Source organism: Littorina saxatilis, linkage group LG7 (genome assembly GCF_037325665.1).
Source record: "Littorina saxatilis isolate snail1 linkage group LG7, US_GU_Lsax_2.0, whole genome shotgun sequence".
NCBI classification, from domain to species: Eukaryota; Metazoa; Mollusca; class Gastropoda; order Littorinimorpha; family Littorinidae; genus Littorina; species Littorina saxatilis.
Genome location: NC_090251.1, coordinates 22344113 through 22370514, shown reverse-complemented (window position 1 = coordinate 22370514; position 26402 = coordinate 22344113). Strand labels below are relative to the sequence as shown.

At 41.0% G+C, this 26402-nt stretch overlaps 1 protein-coding gene across 1 annotated transcript; it reads right to left on the bottom strand.

Moving 5' to 3' along the window:
* Positions 1 to 261: 261 nt before the first annotated feature.
* On the bottom strand, positions 262 to 14393 carry LOC138970931 (prion-like-(Q/N-rich) domain-bearing protein 25). Its single transcript, XM_070343513.1, has 7 exons — positions 14226 to 14393; positions 12314 to 12403; positions 8703 to 8819; positions 7208 to 7336; positions 4712 to 4843; positions 3651 to 3779; positions 262 to 1999 (listed from the first exon to the last, which is right to left on the bottom strand). Exons 1-7 carry the CDS (start codon positions 14284 to 14286, stop codon positions 1929 to 1931), a joined length of 729 nt encoding a protein of 242 aa, XP_070199614.1. The 5' UTR covers positions 14287 to 14393; the 3' UTR covers positions 262 to 1928.
* Positions 14394 to 26402: the final 12009 nt, after the last annotated feature.

Here is a 26402-nt window from a genome sequence, read left to right as displayed (position 1 = left end):
AGACAGAGACACACGCAGGGCACTTGCGACACAAGGCCCAACATGCTGTCGCAGACAGACACACACAGGGCACTTGCGACACAAGGCCCAACATGCTGTCGCAGACAGACACACACAGGGCACTTGCGACACAAGGCCCAACATGCTGTCGCAGACAGACACACGCAGGGCACTTGCGACACAAGGCCCAACATGCTGTCGAAAAGACAACTGTTTGGAAAAACAAAGGAAGTTTAGAACTGTAAAATCAACAAATTGGTAGACGAAGTCACATTATTTATTATGTCTCACAACGAAGCAAAGAAGTTTTGGACATGTATGTTAAAATATATCAAAAATAGAACGATAGACTGGGGGAGGGGGGGGGGGGGGTGCAATAAAAGTCACACAAAGAAAAGCAACTCTCATAGCAAAAATAATTTATTTTTAAACGATTACCTTTAGCACTATATTTGTATCTACGAATAGTTAAGCATTTCCATTTGAAGATGACGCTACACGAAGGGAACAAAACAACACTGTGCCAATCACATGTACCATTCTGACCCTGACTTTTCAGGAGACCTGACAAAAGCCTTCAACTGAAAACGCAGAGCCAAAATAAAGTACACTCATCGGCCTTTCTGTACTACTGCCATTCCTTGTTGGGTGTTTGTTTTTGTTTTTGGGTTTTTTTCAATGACAAAATCCGTCCGATCATGCTCCGATGGACTCGGATCTCAGACAAGTTGGTGTCATCTGTATGATTCTAACAGTACTGATGAAGGGTTTCTCCCCCTAAACATAAGTACAGTTAAAAATCAAACGGTGCGTCATACATCTTGTTGTTAATGATGATGTTGCTTGAGCATAGCAGGGGTTTTGATGGATTTGTTCTTGTATTAAATAGGAACTTGTGTAGGTTATCATCCGCAATGAAACTGTATATTGAATGTATAGCAACTGTTCTTCTACATCAAAAGAACATATTCGTGTTTGGTTCAAAAGTATCTTACCGTATTTATGACAGACATATTAGGCCTGTCATTTTCAAGATCAATTTTGGGTTTTTTAGGCGAAAGATTAGTATGCTCTTTTTTATGTAATTTTTAAATTACATCATTTAAATATAATGCAAGTTTTTGGAACACAGGAGAGAATCATGAAAAGACGAATGTCATACTATGAGGAAAAGTGTTCATATGCAAAGTGCATTATAAAAGAAAAAAATGTCACTGAGTTAAAGGGAATAGAGTCTTCTAGCGAAAAGTGGTGAAAAGAGGCACACATTGAGACACATAATCGTAATCGGGTGGACGGAATCGTGAGTCGTTGTGACCAAGGAGACCAGGTGAAACACACATGTACGTTTCCTTCAGTCATAGACCGTGAAAACACGTACAACGTCTTTCGAAAGAGAACGTTTGTTTTAGAAATTGTTAAAGTTATCAGTGGCAGTATAGTATTTCAGCTTACTTTCATTGTCCGTTGAGATAATTAAAAGCGTTCAAACTTCGAACAATAACACACATCAGGGAACTTTTCACATGACGAAAGAACATCACCCACGAACGTACAGGTGTCACAAAAAAGTCTGGAAATTGTACTAAAAATCGGTGTGTAGGTTTAACGTCTTTATTAATGTCGCGTAAAAGTTACATCTTCCGCTTCTGCTTTGACTCTATTTGTTTACACACCGTTCCCACCCTAACCCCCCCCCCCCCTACTCAACCCAATATCCTGTACTAACCTCCCTACAATAAAATAAAAGCATTTCTGTCTTTTGTTTCTTCATGCCATTCGATACCACGTGTTTTTGTGTTCGTAAGACAAACATTGAGATACGAAAGTGTTCTTCATTCGCATTGGTTCGATTCTGCCATCGTCAGTATTAAATCCGGGGCTTCCTTGGTCACGTGGTGAACTATTCGAGACTGGCGGACGTGGGACTACACGAGTCGTGACGTCACGAGGACGGCGAGCATCACAAGTAGGGAAGCAGTGATACTGGCCGCGCCGGCTAAAAGAAAACAAACAGAAGAAAATAATTATTTATATTTTTATATTTACTTTTTATATTCTATGTATTGGGAAATGCCTGTGGCCTTTTTACATTAAGTCAAGTTTTGACTAAATGTTTTAACATAGAGGGGGAATCGAGACGAGGGTCGTGGTGTATGTGTGTGTGTCTGTCTGTGCGTGTGTGTGTGTAGAGCGATTCAGATCAAACTACTGGACCGATCTTTATGAAATTTGACATGAGAGTTTCTGGGTATGATATCCCCGGACTTTTTTTCATTTTTTCGATAAATACTTTTGATGACGTCATATCCGGCTTTTTGTAAAAGTTGAGGCGGCACTGTCACACCCTCATTTTTCAATCAAATTGATTGAAATTTTGGCCAAGCAATCTTCGACGAAGGCCGGACTTCGGTATTGCATTTCAGCTTGGTAGCTTAAAAATTAATTAATGACTTTGGTGATTAAAAATCTGAAAATTGTAATAATTTTTTTATATAAAACGATCCAAATTTACGTTCATCTTATTCTACATCATTTCCTGATTCCAAAAACATATAAATATGTTATATTTGGATTAAAGACAAGCTCTGAAAATTAAAAATATAAAAATTATGATCAAAATTAAATTTCCGAAATCGATTTAAAAACAATTTCATCTTATTCATTGTCGGTTCCTGATTCCAAAAACATATAGATATGATATGTTTGGATTAAAAACACGCTCAGAAAGTTAAAACGAAGAGAGGTACAGAAAAGCGTGCTATGCAGCACAGCGAAACCACTACCGCGCTGAACAGGCTCGTCAGTTTCACTCCGTTTTGCACAAGCGGCGGACTACGGTCATTGTGAAAAAATGCAGTGCGTTCAGTTTCATTCTGTGAGTTCCACAGCTTGACTAAATGTAGTAATTTCGCCTTACGCGACTTGTTCTTTCTTTCTTTCTTTCTTTCTGTCTTTCTTTCTCAGAAACACACACACACACACACACACACACACACACACACACACACACACACACACACACACACACACACACACACACACGCAACTATACTATCTACCCGAAAATGCAAAACGGATATTTGAATCGGATTTGGTCAAACATCGCACCCACATTTTCTCAAATATATAGAAGTCCTTTTCTAGCTAGTTATTCGGTAGACAGCTGTACCTCATGGCTCTTTCAAATAGCGCACACATTCCCTGATTCTTTAGCATCTGAGTAAAGAACAATCGACCTGAACAGTTTTGAATCTAGAGAAAATCGTTCCAGGTTTTCTGTGGCGGTAATTCCTGCGCATGCGTATTCGCACTTGAAGCATAGTGACACCAAAACCGCCATCATCAACATCATCATTATAGTCGTCGTCGTCGTCGTCATCTTCATCATCATCGTCGTCGTCGCCGTTATCATCATCATCATCATCATCATCATCATCATCATCATCATCATCATCATCATCATCATCATAAGCATCATTGTAGTAGAACTAGTAGTAGTAGTAGTAGTAGTACATGTGTAGTAGTAGTAGTAGAAGAAGTAGTAGAAGTAGTAGTAGTCGTCGTCGTAAAAGTAGTCTATCTTAGTCAGCATCATCATCATTAGCATCATCATCATCATCATCATCATGGCGATGCATAGTACTCACAGCATTTGCCCGAGGTCTGCTTGGTGAACCCAGACTTGCAGGTACAAGTTAGGGTTCCATTCCCAGTCGGACACTCTGCGTTGGATGCACACTCTGCGGCAGCCGTGCACGTCTCCCCTGCTTTCTTCTCTGTTTACAACATACAGTCTGTAGTTACTGATTTCGTGCAGGCATCGAACATTTTGTTTAACTTACGGACATTCCATGTCTGAAAGCATTTACGCGGAGATTTAAAAAAACCACCACTTATATTAGAAAAGTTCCTTTTGACTATGCACATGAGTAGAAAGAGAGAGAGAAAGGGGTGGGGGGGGGCGGGCAGATACAGAGAGAAAGAGGCGGGGTGCGAGCGATAGAGAGATGGGGAGAGGGAGAGACAGTTAGAGAGAGAGGGGGAGAGCGGGAGCGAGGGAGAGACAGACACAGAGAGAGACAGAGACAGAGAGAGAGAGAGACTTGGTTTTATTATCTCTATTAATCTGTTCTGCTATGTACTTTATTTAAAGGAGTTTCAACGAGTTTTCGGCTTGGGTATGACAAAGAAATTCCTCTGTGAACTACACCAAACCTCATAATAATAATTTGGTGACGTCCCGACTCGCCCCTTCCGAACTCGCCCCTTCCTAACTCGCCCCCTCCCATCTCGCCCCCAATTATCTTGGGTTTTGCTAGAGAGGTGATTCGCTCCCGCTCTTGAAAATTAGTCTCTTTTTTCACTCACACACACACACACACACACACACACACACACACACACACACACAAAAACACACACACACACACACACACACACACACACACACACACACACACACACAATGAAAAATACATGTGCACAGAATCTGATAGTCTATGGCTTTGTGTATTGCAAATGTCCAACTTGTTTTGGTCACGTTGCCACATACATTCATACACAGACATACCACTGTAACAATAATGTGGAAAATCGCGAGGGGCGAGATGGGAGGGGGCGAGTCGGTACCTCGCCAATAATTTGATCATTCCCAGATGTCCGCCAAAGTTATCAAAGCGCGTTATTGTGAGTGAGTCAAACGTCTTACTGCAGTCAGAGTTGTCGTCCGTTGTCACGTTGGTGCCAGTACAAGCACACACTTTGGGTGTGGCTGTGGTGCATTCGTCAGCCGATGTCACACAATCCCCTATATCGGTACAAGCCTGACCAATTTTGGCCACTGAAACGATAACATTTGGTAACATCGATGACATGGAATCAGAACACAATATAAAACAAGTTGCTGAAAGCGATATCAAAACATTCTGTCGGCCTTTAAACTAAACAATTGAAACTGAACACACTGGATCAGTCTTCATAAGGACGAGTACGGCCTGGCTAGCCGAGATCCTTTGGGAAACAAGAAGGAATGCGATTTGCATAAAACGCACATATTTTTGATTATGAGCACATTTTCAATCCAAACACAACAACACTATGTATTTTTGGATTCGTGGATATAAAGAATGCAATGAAACAACGTTGGTAACCGTTATTTTAATTTCCATTTCAGGCACAATTTTAATCAATATATTAATACGGCCATCAAGACCTGCGAGCTAGATCCCCTGCCAGGCTTCCTCTTCACCAAGTGTCTGGACAAGCTCCTGCCGTCTATCACAGATATCATCAACATATCCCTGGCCACAGGCGTCGTTCCCGACTGCTTCAAGTCTGCTGTTGTCCGCCCACTCATCAAGAAGCCCGGCCTTGACGTCAACGAGTTGAAGAACTACCGTCCTGTGTCCAACCTGCCCTTCCTCTCCAAGCTTCTGGAGCGTATCATCCTGGAGCAGTTGAGCGCCCACCTGTCTCGGAACTCGCTGATGCCAGTGTACCAGTCAGCGTACCGCCCTCACCACAGCACCGAGACGGCGCTCCTGCGAATCACCACGGACCTCCTGAACGCAACAGATAGCGGTCTCGTCTCTGCCCTTGTGCTGCTGGACCTTTCCGCGGCCTTCGACACGATCGACCACCAGCTACTCGTCGATCGCCTCAGTTCCACGTTCGGCATTCACGACACCGCCCTCTCTTGGTTTAGGAACTACCTCCAGAACCGCTCTCAGACTGTCACCACTGATTCGTTCTCTTCTCGGCCTGTCCCTGTCCGCTTCGGCGTCCCACAAGAATCTGTCCTCGGCCCTGTCCTTTTCACCCTGTACACCCAACCCCTCTCCCTGGTCATCGAACGCCACGGCCTGAACTACAACTCCTTTGCCGATGACACGCAGCTCCAGAACAGCGCCAAGCCGGAGGACGTTGACGATCTCCTTGGATCCATCTCCAGTTGTTTCACTGACATCAAGAACTGGATGACTGAGAACAAGCTGAAGCTGAACAGTGAGAAGACGGAGGCCCTTCTCGTTGGAACACGACAGAAGATTGCTTCCCTCACTGTGACCGACCTCCAGCTGGATGACGCGACTGTTCCATTCTCCCCTGCTGTCAAGAGCCTTGGCGTCTTTCTCGACTCCACTCTCTCCATGCAGACACACATCTCCTTCATCATCAAGACCTGCTTTTTCCACCTACGACGCATCGCCTCCATCCGTCGCTACCTCACCCACGACGCCTGTGTCAAGCTGGTTGTCTCCCTCATCTTCAGTCGTCTGGACTACTGCAACTCCCTTCTGGCTGGCCTCCCCGCCTCATCCATTCATGGCCTACAACGAGTCCAGAACGCCGCTGCCAGGCTGACGTTGAGGAAGACGAAGCGAGACCACATCACCCCCCTACTTCGCTCCTTGCACTGGCTCCCTGTCAACACCCGAATCTCCTACAAACTGTCCACTCTGGTCTACAAGTGTCTCAACGACTCTGCTCCCGAGTACCTTCAATCCTCCCTGGACCTGTACACCCAGCCCTCCGACCGTCCCCTTCGTTCTGCTGCTGACCCTCTCCGCCTCCACATCCCTCGCTCGAAACTCGCATCTGCTGGTCAGCGTGCATTTCCCTCCGCGGGCCCCTCCGTCTGGAACTCCCTGCCGCTTGAGCTTCGCCAGAGCCCCTCTCTTGACGCGTTCAAGAGTAGGTTGAAGACTCAGTTTTTCCCGTAGCTGGCTGCGACTTTCATGCTCGACGTGATGTGTTGTGCCCCAAAAGACATTCTTGTGCTGTGCTCTGTGAGAGGTGTTTTCTTTGTGCTTAACATTATTTTGTTTGGACCTAGCTATTGATGTGTACATTGTTGTTAAACAGTTGTTTGTTTACCAGGGTTTGCTAGTGTGTGATAGGGTTCGTGTCCGTCTGAAGATGTTAGTTTCTTTGTTAGTCCTGTGTTGACAACTCTTCGACAAGCGCTTAGAACTGTACCCACGGAATACGCGCTATATAAGCTTCATATTGATTGATTGATTGATTGATTAATACAGACCCGCAATCCCACATACCAGACTTGTATTGGTGACATATATATATATATATATATATATATATATATATATATATATATATATATATATATATATATATATATATATATATATTATTTGATCGTTCTTATATCGTAGAGATGGGCAGGCAACATGTGGACAATACTTACAGCATGCTGTATTGTTCGCCTTGGCAACGTAATTAGCAGAGCATGTGCAGTTCCCGGTTCCACCGTCACCGCACTGCCCGTTCTCCAGACACTGGTCGTTAGCAGTGCAAGCCTGGTCCACTACTTTCACTGAAACACAGGAATGACCAGACTTTTATTTCTCGCCATTTGAGATACATCATCATTTCGTGAGCAAATAGTTAGAACACATTGGACCAGTCTTCATAAAGCATGGCTAGCCGAGATCCGTCCACGGAGGCAAGTCCAACTGCATGGTTCCAAAAAAACTGTAAACGCGGTTTGCATGAGACGGACATTTTTGGTTGTAATTTTGAGCACATTTTCAATCCAAACACAGCAATTCTTTTAGTATTTAGTAAATATAAAGATTAAAATGTTTGCATCCGTTATTACAATTTTAATGTCAGGCACTATTTTAATCAATACAAGATAAAGAATTGCAATCCCGCATTCCAGACTTGTACAATGTGATATATATTATGTGATCGTCCTCATATCGTAGAGGTGGGTAGGCAACGTGACACACACACACACACACACACACACACACACACACACACACACACACACACACACACACACACACACACACACACACACGCATTATACTATCTACCCGAAAGTGCAAAACGGATATTTGAATCGGATCTGGTCAAACATCGCACCCACATTTTCTCAAATATATAGAAGTTCTTTTCTAGCTAGTTATTCGGTAGACAGCTGTACCTCATGGCTCTTTCAAATAGCGCACACATACCCTGATTCTTTAGCATCTGAGTAAAGAACAATCGACCTGAACAGTTTTGAATCTAGAGAAAATCGTTCCAGGTTTTCTGTGGCGGTAATTCCTGCGCATGCGTATTCGCACTTGAAGCATAGTGACACCAAAACCGCCATCATCAACATCATCATTATAGTCGTCGTCGTCGTCGTCATCTTAATCGTCGTCGTCGCCGTCATCATCATCATCATCATCATCATCATCATCATCATCATCATCATCATCATCATCATCATCATAAGCATCATTGTAGTAGTAGTAGTAGTAGTAGTAGTAGTGTTAGTAGAACTAGTAGTAGTAGTAGTACATGTGTAGTAGTAGTAGTAGAAGAAGTAGTAGAAGTAGTAGTAGTAGTTATAGTAGAAGTAGTAGTAGTCGTCGTCGTAAAAGTAGTATATCTTAGTCAGCATCATCAGCATCATCAGCATCATCAGCATCATCATGGCGATGCATAGTACTCACAGCATTTGCCCGAGGTCTGCTTGTTGAACCCAGACTTGCAACACTATGTATTTTTGGATTCGTGGATATAAAGAATGCAATGAAACAACGTTGGCAACCGTATTATATTAATACAGACCCGCAATCCCACATACCAGACTTGTGTTTGCTTGTTTCCTCCAGGCTGATAAAGTAAACAAAGTAACTACAAGTAATACTGCCGAAGGTCCAATAAAGCAACTTTGAACTCACAACATGCAGTGTTGTCTGACTTTGCAACGTAGTTGGCAGAACATTTACAATTCGTGTCACACGCCCCATTGGTAACACACTCGTCGTTTCCACCGCAGGCGATTCCCACCTTCGACTCTGCAACAAAGTACACTTATGTCATAACTGAGCGAGAACTGCAATTTCAAATGTGAGTAAAAGATTCAGTTGGATGATATTTCACTCAAATCATCCTCGGAACATGAAATTCATCCATCTGCCAGTCCATCGATTCACACACCCATCAATATATCTATCCAAGTTCAAGTGCTAGTCTTTCGGATGAGACGAAAAACCGAGGTCCCTTCGTGTACACTACATTGGGGTGTGCACGTTAAAGATCCCACGATTGACAAAAGGGTCATTCCTGGCAAAATTGTTTAGGCTTAAGATAACATGTCTGTGTCTTTCGCTTAAGATAAAAAAAATGTCCACCAAATACCCGTGTGACTTGGAATAATAGGCCCTTGAAAGGTAAATATGCGCCGAAATGGCAGCGATCTACTGGCCCAAAAAATTCCATCTCACACGGCATTCTGTAAAGGGCCTAGAACCATAGGGTTAGGCACTTAAAAATATCCAGTTATTATTATTATTATTATTATTATTATTATTATTTAAGTTATTGAGACATCCCAGTGCACTAAGGGATTTATAGAGCAAATCGAGAAAATTCATTATTGAACGAAGCGCATAGCGCTGAGTTCAATAATTATTTTCGAGATTTGCTCTATAAATCCCTTAGTGCACTGGGATTGTTTCAATAACGATATTGTCAGTACCGCCATAGAAAAAAGAAGATTCCTAACGCACATTTTGCAATGCGCATTTGAATAGGCATAACTGTGTGGTCAGGTCGTGCACAGTAAAGATCTACTTTTGTGTGGGGTGTCTCAAGTGTGTCGTGCTTTCGTCACACGCATTTTAATTTCTGTTGGTAAATTCAGTGTAGCGTTAATCTGAACAGTGATGATCTTTCAGAGAGACCTCATTTGAACTCGGAGAAAGGCTCTTCATTATTTGCGATTCGAAACCTCCAGTCGAGCTTCGACGGATTGACTATGCGGAGTGACTCCCCTTGAATTGACTCAAAGCGGGACTCGACGGTTCGCACATTTTCAAAACAAATGTGGCATATTTCTCGTGTTCTATCTTCACTCATCGGGGAGTCTGATACTAAATATGAACGGTAAGAATGCTCTGAACCCTACACGTATTATATCCCCATCGTTTTTTCGTTCACATTTGCCCAACATGTTAATTTGCTGAGCGGGGTTAATGTCGTCTGCTAGGCTACCTGCCAACCTGGGCAATGGAACGACTGCAGTCTGCACTGAGTCTGTACGCATAAGGCAGGCTGCTAATAAATCTTATATATGGTAAGAACGTTCTGAACCTTACACGTTTTCGATTACGATTGTTCTTGCTTTGAAATAATAATTCTGAAACCATTCATTTACTGAACTGATGTAGTCGTATTTCTGTGTTGTCTGCTACAGAGTCGATCGAGTCAGTCTTCCAAACTGGTCTTGCTGGTACGTTATCGGAATAACACTTGTGTTTTCTGTTAGCCGCTGGGAATTGTATACTAACTCATCATTTGGTAATGTGGATGATAAGCTACATGCCACTAACACGGCATATGAGAAGAATCTATGCAAGTCGGCGAAAATTAGATGAAACAGAGCGGCTTCTATTTTTTTAGATCACTGGCACTGGCACAGGCACATGCAATCTGTCAGAAAAAAACCCCACTTCTGCTTTAATTGAGAAGCAGGGAATTTATGGTCATTTGGTATTGTGGAGAATATAAGCTACATGTCATTAATTAATTCTGAGGATGAGAGCACAGTCTTGCTTAGGCAAAGGGCGCAAGAATACGCTCTGTGGAAAAGTTAGCGCACTCCAAGAGTGCGCTAACAGTTTTAGCGCATCGCCATTAGCCAATCAACTGATTCACATCAGTCATGTGACACCAGTACTTACTGACAATTATTATTATTATTATTATTATCCATTCTCAAACCCTCACACTTCTCCATGTTCTCTCGAATACGTGACAAAACTCCTTTATTATAGGCGAAACACGCATTCCTTCCCGTGCGAATGATCGTGTCAGCTATCACAGATCTAGTTCGGCTTTTCCACAAAATGAGAGCATCCTTCCACTTGAACCTATACCGAAATTCATCAGCCTGGCTACGTTCTGTGCATAGGGATATGATTTGCTGAATCAAGTTTACAGGTTGACACTGGCACCGGTTACAAATTAAATGAAACAATACCCTTCCATCCGGCACAAAACGTAGCCGGCCCGTTGAGTTTGGCTTGTGTCCCGTGTAACCCTTCAAAAGGTTGGACACATCTCTGATGCGGGCTGACAAAAGAAGGAACCTTCACTGGATCGCGCTTTTACTCTACATTGAAGTGTTCCACTTTTGAACAGCCTTTCTTTAATCAGTTTTGAACACTTGGTGATAAACTATATTGTTCCACTAGCAAACGAAGCACACATTGTAAGCATCAGATAGTGCTACTGATGCTATATAGTAGAACTATATACACTGTGCACACAAAAATGATTGCACCCATTTTTGTACCCAAACTCAAACATTCATTCCCGTGTCCTTTTCTTTAAAGTGTCTATGTCATTAAAGGCACTCAATTTGGCTATCTGGCACTCTTTTCGCATCAAAGATGTCTTTTACAGGGGTCACGTGACCGCCGCCCAAGTAAATAAAAAAATCGATGAAACTTCATAATAGGCACTTCTTGGCAACTTTTGCGCACAATATACGAATACCTCTTTCTCTTGAAAATCAGCGTTCACGAGTTTATTGGAGTTCACAATGTGTTGCTGAAATGATCGCAGACCTATAGTGATCGCTCACAACGTGTTTTCATTGAGGTCACGTGGGTTTGGCTTGAGGTCACGTGAGTTTAGGAAAACACACGTACTTAGCGAAAACTTCCATTGATTAGCAAGCCATCGGCGGCGAAGCGTGGCTCCGATGTGCATATTTTTGCAAATAAAGGTATCATATTGAGCGCACGCTGCAGAGTTAGTTGTTCCACCCGATAGCAGAATAAAGCCGATCGGAAGCATGGTCTTGAAAAGCTTGTCCAAGTAAAAGGAGCCCTTACTCTACCAGACCGCTGCAAATTCTGACAGAGTTATTTCCGGATAACGGCAATTTGACAGGCCCAAGGTGAAGGCTATACGCCTTATTGGGGTTAATTCGGCCTTCCGACCAGACGGCCACACAGAAACGTCACTGTCTTGATCCCTACAAAGTAGATGACTTTTAAAGGTCAGCACGCAGAGACCCTGTAAGTGTTACCGAGCTGTTGCAGACACCAACTCACCAATATAGAATCCTAAGTCAAACGTTCTCTCACAACATTTCCATATGCCTGCAGATCACATAGAATCACGCCTTAGATCAGAATAAATGATAGATTTGTCGCGAACAAGGGGTATGTTTTGGATGATTTCCCCCCCTCCCCCCCATTAACCAATCCTCCGCGCGGGATAAACGAGGGCCACAATTGCCCACGGTCTCAAAACACAGCTGCAAGCCGTGGATACTTACTGCAAACGTTGTTGTCACATACCAAAGCGCCGTTGCAAGTACCATCGGATTTGCATGCGGCTTTGAGGTCACCGTCTGCTCCATAAACCACTGGGGAAAAGAACACAAAAACATTATAAAGACATATTTTTTAATTGAGTGGTTGTACAGACCTAGGTACCATTTTGTGACATTCATTCTCAGTCATTTAAATGGTTATACTGTATATTAAATGGCAACGAGAACGTATTCTCCTTACTTTTGTCATTAATACTCCAGTTGATACAAACATTCAACAAAAACATAGTATACATTTTTTTATTTTTTTTATTTTAGTTTTTATTTTATCCATGTCCTTTCCTCTGGTTTCCATGATACGCGAGAATGTTGTATTTTGATGCTTGTAATGTACTGTACGTAGACAATAAATGTTATCACTAATTCTTTCTCTACAGGCCAAGGATATATTTGGAAACATTATTCATAAATTAAATCAATTTGTATGGTTAAAAATTTTCATTTAAATAATGTAATATCACTCGGATAACATGGTTTCCACTGGGACCCAGCTCTGGAGAAAACCCCAATTAATTTAAATGCCGAGCAAGCGTAAAGGTGATTTGATTTTTGACTTGATAATATTGAAAAGATTAAACAACCTCTGGGAACAAAACGCAAAAACAGCAAATTATGCATTGCACTGTAGGTTCAGTCCGCAAAAAAAAGGCAAATGTATGGTACTTATTTAGCTCGCTCGTTTGCTTGTTACAGTACAACAATGTTGTATTCTATATGGTTGCAGATTTGAGTAATTCTATTATATTGTGTTATAATGAAGGTTATCAATAGTTTGGCATCTGAAAATTTGTCTTTCTGTGCAGAAGTTTCAGATAGTATTGAACATATATTTTGGCGCTGTTAACACGTTGTACATTTCTGGCAAGAATTTCAGAGTAGGTTGAATTTGAAATGCGATTTTGTGTCAAATGTACAGCTATCGGGGAATTGGTATTGTTCGGGAATAAGAATTCTGTTGATACGGATCTAATTTTTGATTTTAGAATTATATTTGCAAAACAGCATATTTATTGTTGTAAAATGCAAAATGTTTACCACGGATGCACTCCAATTGATCAACTTCAAACCTGTTGGGCAAAGAACTAATTTTATGACAACGTTGATTTTTTTTACAAACCTTTCTTTTCATAAATGTATTCTCTATTGCGCAGTTGTAAATATTAGTATAGACGACTGTATGTAGTTTGATAAAAGTGTATAATTGTCAGAGATGTCTCATCAATCCGCATTACCCACCACTTACCCGCCTCTCTCTCTCTCTCTCTCTCTCTCTCTCTCTCTCTCTCTCTCTCTCTCTCTCTCTCTCTCTCTCTCTCTCTCTCTCTCTCTCTCTCTCTCTCTCTTTTTCCATCTTTCCTAGGGTCGATACATATATATATGTATATAAAACAATTTTTAAAAATGTGTTTGGTCAACGAAGGTATTATTATCTTCTTTCTTTTTTTTTCTTTTTTTTTGTATTATTATCTTCAATTATTATTTACATAATTATTTATCTCTCTTTGTAGCTGATGATGAGTCAGTTGAATATGACTTGTCGATACCTGTATGCTGTTTTTGTATCAAAATGCCCAAGAACGCGATTTAAAATGTTTAAAAAAAAAAGTTATGTATGTCTTTAGAAGTTGACACTCGTTGTTGATTGCAAGATCTATGAATGTGGTTTTAAAAAGGGCAACACACAATTAGTTCCTGTCACAGCCATTCAAAGTTTTCAGGGAAAATACAACTTGATGGAGAAGAGCAGACAGTTTTTCAATTAAATTCATTAATACGCCAATAGGGAATCAAGAAAGGAAAATAGTAAGGAATCAGAAAAGAAAATCAAGCTCGAAAGACAGAAAACTCAACTCACCGACTAGGTGACACAGCAGCGACATCAGACACACTGCGACAGAAACAAGAGACTTCGCCATCGCGACAATGAAAAGTTGGCCCGTGCGTGGTTTCTGTAAGCTAGCGCCTCTGGCTTTTTTGTAGTCAAGTACAAATGATCCTGGTTCTTCTGCGCCCGTCCCATCGCTCCCTCCCGTATTTATATCCGTTTGTCACGGCGTCATGACGTCACCTACTTAGAGACCGCCCAAAACAAGTCCCGGCCCTTTTTGTAAAGGATTTGAATGTCCTAGAAACCTAAACGACGAGTAACTGATATTCTGAACGCGTTGGCTCATGCTCTAGCTTTACTGACTAGAAGAGAGGCTTGTTAAATAAGCAGCAGTTCACCTTAGCTAAATCGTTCCGTTGGCCATCACACATTTCACTTAAAAGATTAACTAATAAACTAAGAAGTGATAATAATGATACCAACAATATTAATACCACATTTATATAGCGCTAACCTTATAGCACGAAGCGATTTACAATATAAGACCTAGGCCTGAATCAGGGTTTTGTTTAAAGCAAAGTTACTCAGTTGTTTGCTTTTATTTTGTTTTGTTTTTTAAGGTTTAAAGGTTTTAATACGATATCGGGCCCTCTAGAGGCACAGGGGAAATAACACACGCAACATATTCAAGGTCAAACAATCAAGGTCAAACCAAAGTATAACTCATTAACAACAACAACAACCACAACAACAACAACAACAATTAATAATTGAATATCAAAACAAAAATAATATACGAAGGTGCCTCAAAATGATCGATACACGTACGTATCCTTCTTCTTCTTCGTTCATGGGCTGAAACTCCCACGTTCATTTATGTTTTCGCAAGAGTGGGGTTTTAAGTGTATAGCCGTTTTTACATCGCCATTTAGGCAGCCATACGCCGCTTTCGGGGGACGCATGCTGGGTATTTTCGTGTTTCTATAACCCACCGAACTCTGACATGGATTACAGGATCATTTCCGTGCGCACTTGGTCTTGTGCTTGCGTGTACACACGAAGGGGGAGAAGGCACTAGCAGGTCAGCACATAAGTCGTGACGTCACCTACTTGGAGACCGCCAAAACAAGTCCCGAGCCATTTTAGTAAAGGATTGAGATCGGACCTGGGAGATCGGAAAAGCCGGGATTTGAACTCACGACCTCCCTATTCGGAGGCTGATGTCTTATCCACCCGGCCACTGCGCCCATCGTACGTATCCAAAATAAACAATCTGGATGCTTCCTGTGTATAGTAGGAATTGTGTCCATTAATTTTGTGAACGACACCTTCGACAATCTGTTAATGAATGTAACCGTGCAGAAAGAAGCCATGCTGAAAATGTATCCCATGTAAACAATATTAAAAAAGTTTTTTTTTTCTAAGTCTGACAACCAGCTCTGTGTTACGTACTGCACATGATTAGCTGTTAAGAGCCTTCTTCACTTGACTGTGATGTAAATGTAAATAGTTTCCGATCAAACACGGAGACAGCCTAGTAAACTTGAACGGGAACAATGTTGAATCGGTCCTGCAAAGACAAGTGGGTTGAAGGGACGTTAAAAACGAACAACAAACCAGCAAGGGTAGGACTGTATCTTTTAATGGTCTCCCTGACTTAGTTATCTTACTCGGTGTGAAACCTGAAGCCTGTTTCTGGGATTTTTCGCTCCGCTGCACCTGCGTGTTGTATTGTATTTATTGGCCAACCCAACGAGTTCCATGCCAAGCAAACAAAACATCCAATTATGTACACTAAAAAAACACTAAACAAAACACAGAAACCTTGCCGCACACGAATATGTACAACACAAGTTGAATCCTGAAACTGATGTGAAATTTGAGTCAGGGTGCATCCAAGGTCAAACAATAAGGTCATTGCCAAGGCAACATATCAAACAGCGTATCGTTGTAGAACCACTCAGATGATTTCTGTAGACGGTTTGTCCGCCAATACCGGTGAATGTCACGGGTGTTATATATCTTCTACACGAGAAGGGTAATGGAGCATGTCACGCACACGCACACACATACACACACACACACACACACACACTTTTGCTTGCATGCAAAATGCTAGTAATCCCTTTGCAGTGCATGAAGTCTATAGAACCCATTGATTCATCACGCATACAAACAGTAGTTGACTTGCAGGCTGTGACTTGACAAGACGCATTGTGTTAGCAGCATAAAAAGAGTGGAGATGGTAGGTGGGTCAGGAGGAAGCTGATCCCTCCCCCGCCACCCCCTCCCCCATCCCACCCACCGGACGCTCCCTCATTCCCCGCCGTGCCCCCTCGGTGCTGCCAGGAATATTACCGACTTTCTTCCATTCTGATCACCGTTTAGATTAAAATTGACATATTTATATTGTTTTGGACTCAGGAAATGATATAAAATGCAATGCAATCCTTTTTAAATCTGTAATTAGAATTTCAATCTAAATGCATATTTTGAGAATTTTAATGAACAAACTTATATATAGTACGTAATGTTTCACCTTCCAATCTAAAATACAATCTCGTAGTTTGGACTGTGTCAAAGAATGTATGACCAAATCATCAATCATTTTGATTGAAAAATGAGGTCACCACCGTGCGCCGGCATTTAACTTTCGTTTAAAGTTTTTGAGTGATCGAGCCACGTGCAAACTCGGTTGCAAATTAACATCAACTATGTTCGTAATGACGATATCCAAGTAGTAGCAGTAGTAGTAGTAGTAGTAGTAGTAACAGCAACAGCAACAGCAACAGCCGCAGGTTAAATCAGGTTGGTTTTGTTGTTGTTGTTGTTGTTGTTGTTGTTGTTGTTGTTGTTGTTGTTGTTGTTGTTGTTGTTGTTTTAAGATACTAGGTAAAAGGCAGAGTCCTTCTCGTTAGGACAGTTCGCCTCATCATCTCACATCTGGTCAGGCTTTTATATGGGATAAGACCATCCCTCCACTTGGTCACGTACGTAACATACCAAAACCCAACACCCTGACTTTTTGCTGTGGTGAACTGGAATTTTGTATGGCATATTTTCTTAAAAATTAATTAATTTTAAAAAATCCAGCTAGCACAGAGAGCCAGTGGAGAGATGGTTTTATCCTACATACGTGAGAGAGACACTCGTGAGATAATAATCGTTCAAATCACACGTGTGTGTATCATGTAAATGAGGTCATGTCAAGCAAGTCTGGCAGGGACCTGTTTTTCCACAGCTCATGATGCCAAAATCACCGAGACAAAAACGTCATTATAGAAAAAAAAAATTACGCTCGCTAATTACCCTCGATGAATTTTTAGAACTAACACTTCCCGCCACACTTTCAGAGTGACGTTTCTTTAAAGAAGAGATCGAGGTTCCAAAAAGTCTTCAAGTTAGCTTCATCGACTGCAGGACATTTTCAGTAAATTATTCCCCCCTCTGCTTCTTTACCTCTGTAAACTTGTAGGGGTAGTTATTTTTCGATAATGACCCAGCAACCAAACAAATAACGACCCAGCAACAGCCTGAATCCTCGATAGTGCAATGGGTTGAGAAGTTGTTCTGTTTCGGTACTACTTTTTGCGACTGAAAAGTTCCGAACGCTCTAACGTACGAAGTATACATCTCTGGAGCAAACAATACAAACATACCGCATTTAAATTAACAACTACAGGCCTGAACACATGAATCTTCATATAAAATCCATGAGTTCGGTTGTTTTCTGAATCATGATTTGCCGTGCTCAAACGTTCATCACAAGCAATTTCCCGCAAGGCAAGTAACTCATACTTTGTCTAGCGACAAGAGTAGTTCCCCTTCTTTTCACTCAGTTTCTTCGACAACAGACTGCAATCCGACGGTCAGTTTTCAACAATATTTCATTTAATAAACAGATCACACGCAACCAAATGCACACATCTCATCAATTTAAACAACATAAAGCGGTTTCATACACTATTTTCCCCAGAAAACTGAACTTCATACAGATTTTAACGTTGGAACACGGGTGCAAAAGTTCGTCTGCTAGTCCCATTTGACGAAAGAACATTATCCTAAGCGATACCAAAACATATACAGAACACACAATATCTGCCTTTGCCGCCACAGCAGAATAACAGCATATCTGTGTACTTGATTTTAGTCCAAAACTGACAAGAAGTGTTAATAGAATGGAATGATTTGCACGGAACTATATAACCAGGCATTAATCGATCGCCTGCGCAGGTTGACTGGTTGAGTGAATAGGATTCGATCAAACTTTCGCAAAAAACCTCCTCTTTTCTTTGAATAACTGAAGAAAGGAGGAATAAAGAGGAAAGCTCGCATTTTTCATGATCCGCTAACTTCGACCATTATTTTTAATAATCACTGAGACTCGGCGTGTAACCTCTACATACACGCAAGTACAGTATGTAGGATAAACAGAATACTACATGGCTTGCTGTTTTGTACCAGATTTACACTCGTTGCTTTTTCAAATAGGGAACAGCTCGCTTTCGTTCGCAGTTCAATATTCAAAAAAACAACTCGTGTAAATCTGGTACGACACAGCAAGCCATGTAGTATTCTCTATTTATCCTATGTAAAACCCTAGCCAGATCTGAGATGGTGAGCCGAATTGCTTCATGAGGAGTGTGCCTTTAAAACGTGCATGTCATAATTCTGCCTTCTTGTTGGAAACCCGGTTTACTATGCAGGTTTTTGCGTGTCTCGAAATGTGATCTCCGGAAAATATATAGGTTACACACTCTGAGTTCTAAATATCGTGCATATTTTACCTAGGGTCGATTTTCAGGTATTACCGAGCCTCTGTTGAGGTAATAGGGGAAGGGCTCCTAATATGGACCACTTTTTGTGTCATGCTGATAACTAGCTTGTTTTCTTGCGAAGAAGTTTCATGTTGTGTTTGGTAGTCCTTCTCTCTTAGGTTAACCAATAGCCCCAATTAGAGTGAAATAGCTTTGATAGACATTCAGCAAAAATCAAATACAGAAAAAATCACAAATGGTCCATATTAGGAGCCTGGGCGCCAAATATGGACCAGTGAAGCGAACTTCACGAATCACTGTAAAAAGCCCCCTATATTTCAAAATAACATGATACAATTTAGTGTGCAAGTCAGACGAATAAAAATATGCTTTAGATTTATCTGTTTCGGGTTGATGAGAGCATTATTTGAAGCACACCAGGAAACCAAAGAAGCTTATCAAAAACAGAGTGAAAATAAGTGAAATTATCAACTTCCACGAAAAGAAGACTATTTGTTATATTTTTTGAAATCTCGAGGGCTAGTTATAGGTTATTTTCAGCAAGCTTCAAAATGAATTAATGAAAATAGCCTTTAGCTTTTATTTTCTTCGATTTGTTGAAGGTGGTCCATATTAGGGGACTTGCACATACTGTGAGATTGTTATATTATTTTTTGTTTGCAGTAGAAACTCGGGGTCAACACTGCTAAAATAAAACAAATACGGTCTTAGCTGTCATATATAGCAATTTTTGTGTGATGAAAACTTTGGCTGTGGACAGAAACGAGTCCGTTTTAGGCGGCAAATTTAGAGTGAACGCTGCCAAAAGTGACAAAAAGAGAAAAAGCCTAACGGTTTTGAGGTTTGTGTTTCTGCAACTGTTTTGACATGTGCAAGTTATCTACAGAGGGTGAATACATCGAATGAAATTGTTTTGAGCGCTCTAGCGTCGTTAGTTTGTCAGAACGGGAGGTGGTCCATATTAGGAGCCGGTCCATATTAGGAGTCAAGTTTTGACTAAATGTAAAAATCGAGAAAAAATCGTAGATTATTTTGATGTAAAAAAGTAGATTTCACAAAAAAAATCGAGTTACGAGGTTTCAAACGGGCAAGGACGTAATATGTATTCTTTGTTGTTTTCTTTATTTCTTCAATGTTAAAATGTATGTAGATCGTTAGCTAAACGTGAGTTTGACTTTTATACCGCAGAATATTTCAATCGTTTTGCTAAAGAAAGTAGTCTCCGAGTTAATGATAAATATGCGGATGACCTCTATAAATTATTTAATTGTACTCTGAGATCAAAGACAATGACCAATGACAGGTGAGATTGAGACTCGGTTGTGATGGATAATCCATATGGTTGTGATGGATTATCCAGACTAATCACCTCCTCAGCTAACAGAGGTAAAGAGGCAGGTCATGGGATGAATAACAATAAATCGTTTCAGCTGACTGCTTTGGTATCAGTAAAACGCCTGGCACATTTTGCACAGCTTTTTCAACTCCAATCAAATAAATGTTGAAGATCTTGTTGGAGCGTGTGAAACTTCTTGAATAGACATTCAAAAAATATTATTCAACGTGAATGCATTAAAAACGTTATTTAACGTTGGTGCCTTGAAAGCATTATTTTGTGTGAATGGTGGGTTTGTGAAAAGATGGTCTGCTTTGCAGATGCGTCCCACTGTTAGATATAATTGGAAGCAATTTAGCGTGTGCAAATCTAAATAAATTTCAGCAAAGAACTCCCGTGAAAAAACTCCCATTGATTGATTTATACCTGATATAAATCTTGAATAAACTTGAACTACTCTGAATAGTTCATGACTTGAAAAAGGCACGACAGTCTTGAGGAATGAGACGGTTATGGTTTGTTGCTCACGGACAATATCTGAATCCGGATTGATTACTGACAGGCTTTTTTTGAAATAATCATACAGCAAAGACTAACTTCATTCTGCGCATACCCCCCTCACCCCCCCCCCCCCCCCCCCTCCCAAAAATCTCAGATCAGGTATCAAGATATCCAGCTGCGATAACAGAAACTAGCGTTGGCAATTGTGAAGGCAAGAGATTCTTACTCGAAAGCAGTGGTGATCTGCGTGTTGGGTTCTCAAAATCATCAGTTTTAGCTCTTGTGTCGTCAGACAAAGAGCCTGGGGTCGTATTTCTGGGTTCACAGTTACCAGTGACAGATGATTTCTCACACAAAGCGGGAGGGATTACGCGGTAAAGTAGGTCCGTCTGGGGGGGACTCATGAACGTACGTGTAGGCGTTTTGAATCAAACCCCAAACAGATCCGTTTGTATGGCCATGTTGGGTTTGATGCGTGCATGCCTGGTTTTCTCCTGTAGATGGGTGTCGGCACAGAAGGTCTGCCCGCTGTCCTCAGCCAACATGCTCCGTCTTCATGGCAGCTCAAATTTTTTATCGAGGTTCTCTCCTCTAGATCCGCCGTGTTTCGCCTAGGGGCTTGCGCTGCCTAGTTGATAGGGTCACCTCGTAGAGGATGTGGTCATAGACCACGCACGGTCGGTCTTGGGATAGGGAAACGTTATGCTAGTCCGGAGGGATTACGCCACAATGGCCACCTCGCGAAGACCCAGGGTCCTAGACTAGGGAGGTCCAAGGGGGAGCACCGGGAGGGCTACCCCTCTACCCGCACCTCCAACACAATCCCTTCCCCTGGTAGCTTCATCCCCAAGGAGGAAACAGAGCTACCTGCAACACCCCCCCAAACAGATAAAAAAAATGGAAGCTGCTTGTTAGAAAGTGTGTGTGCGCGTGTGTGTGTTTGTGTGTGTGTGCGTGTGTGCGCGCCCGTGCGTGTGCGTGCGTGTGTGTGTGTGTGTGTGTGTGTGTGTGTGTGTGTGTGTGTGTGTGTCAGTGTGCAGGTGTGTCTGCCTGCTTGCCAGCTTGCTAAAGTCCTTTTTTATATTTTGGACCTTTACTTTTTTTTTGCTTTGTTTGTTTATCTTTTTGTTTGTGCGTTTGTCAATTTTCTGCTGTATCGCCCGAAAACATGCCCCAGACTGGAAGAAGTAATGCTTAGTAAAAACACATCGGGACTGGGCAAATTTGTATTTATTAACCGAAGTTTTTATAAACCGAATTTAAAAAAAAAATAAAACAGAAAAAAAAGAATTTTCTCTCCTGTGAAGGAAGCGATCAACCGAAGCCCGAATTTCCTTTTCATTGTTTATCGATTGGTACAGAAACGAATGCGAGACGTCCAAAAAAGTTGCAGCCTCCCGAACACTCTTTGACTTTGCTGTCAGACTATAAAAGCGATCAAGAAGTTGAACCTTGTCTTGCACTGTCATTTCTGTTCTTTTTCTCTTTGTGCCCTTGGACGCCATGTTCAAAACTGCGAGCTTTTTTCGTGTGTAGGAGAGAATGCAACGAGAGAATGCAAACGTGATCTAATTCTCGTGATCTCGTTTCCCCCCTAAATCACAATTTTCGCTGAACTTAGCTCACTACGCTTCAGCAAATGCTTGCATCGTCTGTCGGGTGAGTAGATATCGCTCCGTGTTTGACAATACATTGTCAAATTTGTGTTAAGTGAGCGTCCCAGCACGGAACAAATACCCAATTTCGCCAACAAACTGTTTTAATTAACCGGATTTTTGTATTTATTAACCGAAGGATTATTACATGGGCCATATAGTGATAAATCCAGACCGGACTAAAGTGTATTTTAAAAGCGGCTGTCCTTATCAACCGTGTGTTTATTAAGCGGATTATTTTAGACAGATTTTGCATTTTCAGTGAAGGGTCAAGACACACAAACTTAAAAGAGCAGCAAGAAAAGTATCCAGGTACGACTTTGTAATGCAATTCATTTTGAATAAGGCTCAGTATACAATATCGACCAACTTTATAACATCTTCCTTCTCAATGCCGATTAGATCAATCAAGGCTTTCCCTATATTTGAACCCGCAAAACTTCTCTCCGGGTCCCCGCGGTTTGTGTTGATCTGGTACACAAACACACCTAGGCTAGCCACTTTGGGAATGTGATACTGAAAATAATACCTCAGACAAAAAACAAACCAAAACAAAATAGTCGATGAAAAGAGATGAAAAAGAACCAGGAAGGGAAGTTACCGAGTTTGATTCTAAGAAGACACGCGTGGTGTGCTTATTCCCCTTTAATACAGGGTAACCACACAAAAAAGATGCCACCCACATACATGCTAACAAGTTTTACAATGTACATCTCTTCAACGAATTATTTTACAATTGATGTGCATGAACTTCAAACGAGGGCAGTACAGTCAACAAAGTCTCAGGTTTCTAGGTCAAAAGCACGTGCCAGACGAACCTGACAAACAAGCAACTGAAACAACATGTACACTTGACAGGCCAAATAAATGAAGCTTGGCTGTAAGCCATCCATCCGCTTTTTTGTCCTACTGGAAGTAATATGCCACTTTACTTTGGATAGTCAGTCTGTACAAAACGCTGTCACAACGCCTGATAATCGCGCTTTGTGTTGGACTTAAACAATCACTGGGTTAGCTACTTTGCGAATGGATAGTGAAATACCTTAGAGACTTTTTTTTTTAATTAAAAATATTAGATACAAAAGAGATGAAAAAGAACCAGGAAGGGAAGTTACCGAGTTTGATTCTAAGAAGACACGCGTGGTGTGCTTATTCCCCTTTAATACCTGATGACTCCCAAACAATGACATCCACACAAATTATGCTAACAACTTTTACATCTCTACAGCGAATTCCTTCATAATTTGTTTACGTCATCTTCAGACTGTGGCAGAACAGTTCACAAAGTTTTAAGTGTGTAGGTCAAACGCAAGTGAAACAACATACACTGACAGTCTAAATAAATGAAGCTTAATTGGCTGCAAGGCCATGCCGCTTGCTTATCTTACTTCAGCCGGTACAGTCCGTGCCACTGTACTTTGGGAAGTCAGTCTGTAACCGGGTCAGTCGTAATTAGTCAGTCTTACTGCTGCCAGACAAGGCAATCAAAGGGAAACAAACTAACTTTTTTGCATGTCGCTCAGTGCCGATGAAATCAGTGAAAGTAAAAACTAAGTTAAGAGTGAGAGAGGGAGAGAGATCAAATCAAATCAAATCAAATCAAATTTTATTTTACGAGGGTTGTGGCATAAGCAATATAAACGAGCTTCTTTTCAACCAGCCCTCGCCCAGAGAGGGACTATTCTAATCTTGAATACATATATATATACATACGTAAAACAATTACAAAAGATAAGCAAGGCAGAGAAACTATTCACATGACTATATACACGTTGTAGGCTATACATACATTCTTGCGTTATGAAACACTGATGCTTTATGGACAGATATGATCAATATGAAAATAATCAGAACGAAGTCTTCCATCACTGTGACTTTTCGTAATTTGACATTAAATGTAATGAGAGGTGTTTTTTGAAAGTATTGAGACTTGTTGGGACTCGAACTGATTCCGGGAGAGAATTCCACAAAACGCTGCCAGAATAAGCTAAACTTGATTTAAAGAGATCTATCCGCGGAATGGGGACGTTGAATTTTCGGCTTGGTTTGGCTTTAAATTTTGTAATGAAAGCACTCGGTGCATGGCCGGAAAGGATTTTGTGAAGGAGCACGCCTTTATTTGATTTAAATCTTTCTTTTAAGGGCAAAATCTTAAGTTTTTTATAATCGTCGAAAACAAGACTGGATTGTTTTAATAGAACTGATTTTAGTGCTTGTCTGTGTAGACTGTACAGTGGTTATGTTTGCACTGGCAGAGTCCCAGATGGTCGAACAATAATCCGTGATGGTTTGTATGTATGCATTATAAAATAATAACCTTGAGTGTGGATCAAGAAAGTGCTTTATTCTGTTCAACAAATATATTTTCCTCGACACGGTTTTGCACAACGATCTAACATGATGGGTCCAAGATAAATTATTATCGATATTTACTCCCAAAACTTTGTGATCTCCTACTTCCGCTATTGCATCGTTGCCAATTAATAAGGAATGAGGATTATTCTTGATGTTTTGTCTTTTTTGCCTTGTTGTAATTAACATGTATTTGGTCTTTTGGGGGTGAAGACTCATGTGGTTATATTTTGTCCAATTAATGAGATCATCTACACTGTTCTGCAATGATAAATAAACTTTGTCTAATTTTTTATCAGAAGTGTGTATGGTCGTATCATCAGCAAATAGTTCACAATCATCATTAACACTAAAAGGAAGATCGTTAATATACAGAGAGAAAAGAAGTGGCCCAAGGACAGAACCCTGGGGGACTCCATATAACACCGGTCTTTTACTTGACATAGTGGAATTCACGCAGACGGATTGCTCTCGTCCGGCTAAGAAAGATGAGAGGAGGCATAGGGTTTGGGGTGACAATCTATACTCAGCTAATTTTCTTAAAAGTAACTCATGATTAATGACGTCGAATGCTTTTGCAAAATCGACGAATAGGACACCACAGAGTTCATTATTATTAATGTTGCTAAGCAAGTTTTCAAGAAGGTTTATTAATGCTGTGTGGCACGAATGATTTACTCTGAAGCCTGACTGATTTGAATGAATAAGGTCGTATTTCTTCAAATGTGCGGCCAAGTGTGTATATATGTGTTTTTCAAGTGGTTTGGATAAAACAGGAAGAATCGAGATTGGTCTGTAATTGGCGGGGTCAGAAGAATTACCTGATTTGAATAGCGGGATTACTTTTGCCTCCTTTAATTTGGCGGGAAAGTCAGATTTGTCCAGGCACAAGTTGTAAACGTATGTCAGAGATTCTGCAATAAAAGGGGCAGACAACTTCAAAATTTTCCCATCAAGATTATCTAGACCATGAGTACCAGTTTGTTTTAAGCATATCAGATAATGGAAGACTTCGCTCACAGAGGGGATGTCTAAATTATGTGTAATATTTTTTGAAACACAAAACTGTTTCAACTTGTCCAGATTATTCTGTTTTGATCTATCATTTGTGATTATTTTTTCAACAATAGAAGTGAAATGAATGTTAAGATCATCCGCAGGTACATCAATGACAGAAGATTTTACGGTTTCTTTACGTGTCAACTGGTTGATCACTTTCCAGATGGCTTTTGAGTTTTGTTTCGTATTTGATGCAGCGAGCTCACGGTAATATTTTTTGCGAGCAGCACGTTTCATGGACGTTACTTCGTTTCTCTGCTTTCTGTACTCTTCTTCTCTGCCATTACGTTTAAGAAAATCGCGGTGATTAATCGCACATTGAATGTCGTGTGTAAGCCATTTTGGTTTTGGGTGTTGCTGCACACGAGAGGTTCTGAATGGTGCATGTTTATCATATACTTTTATAAACAAGTTGTACCATAATTCAAATGCTTCATCGGGGTCAGTATGATTATAAATTGTTGAAAAATCTCTACAACTTAAATCAGAAAGAAATGATTCTTTATCAAGTTTTGAAAATAGA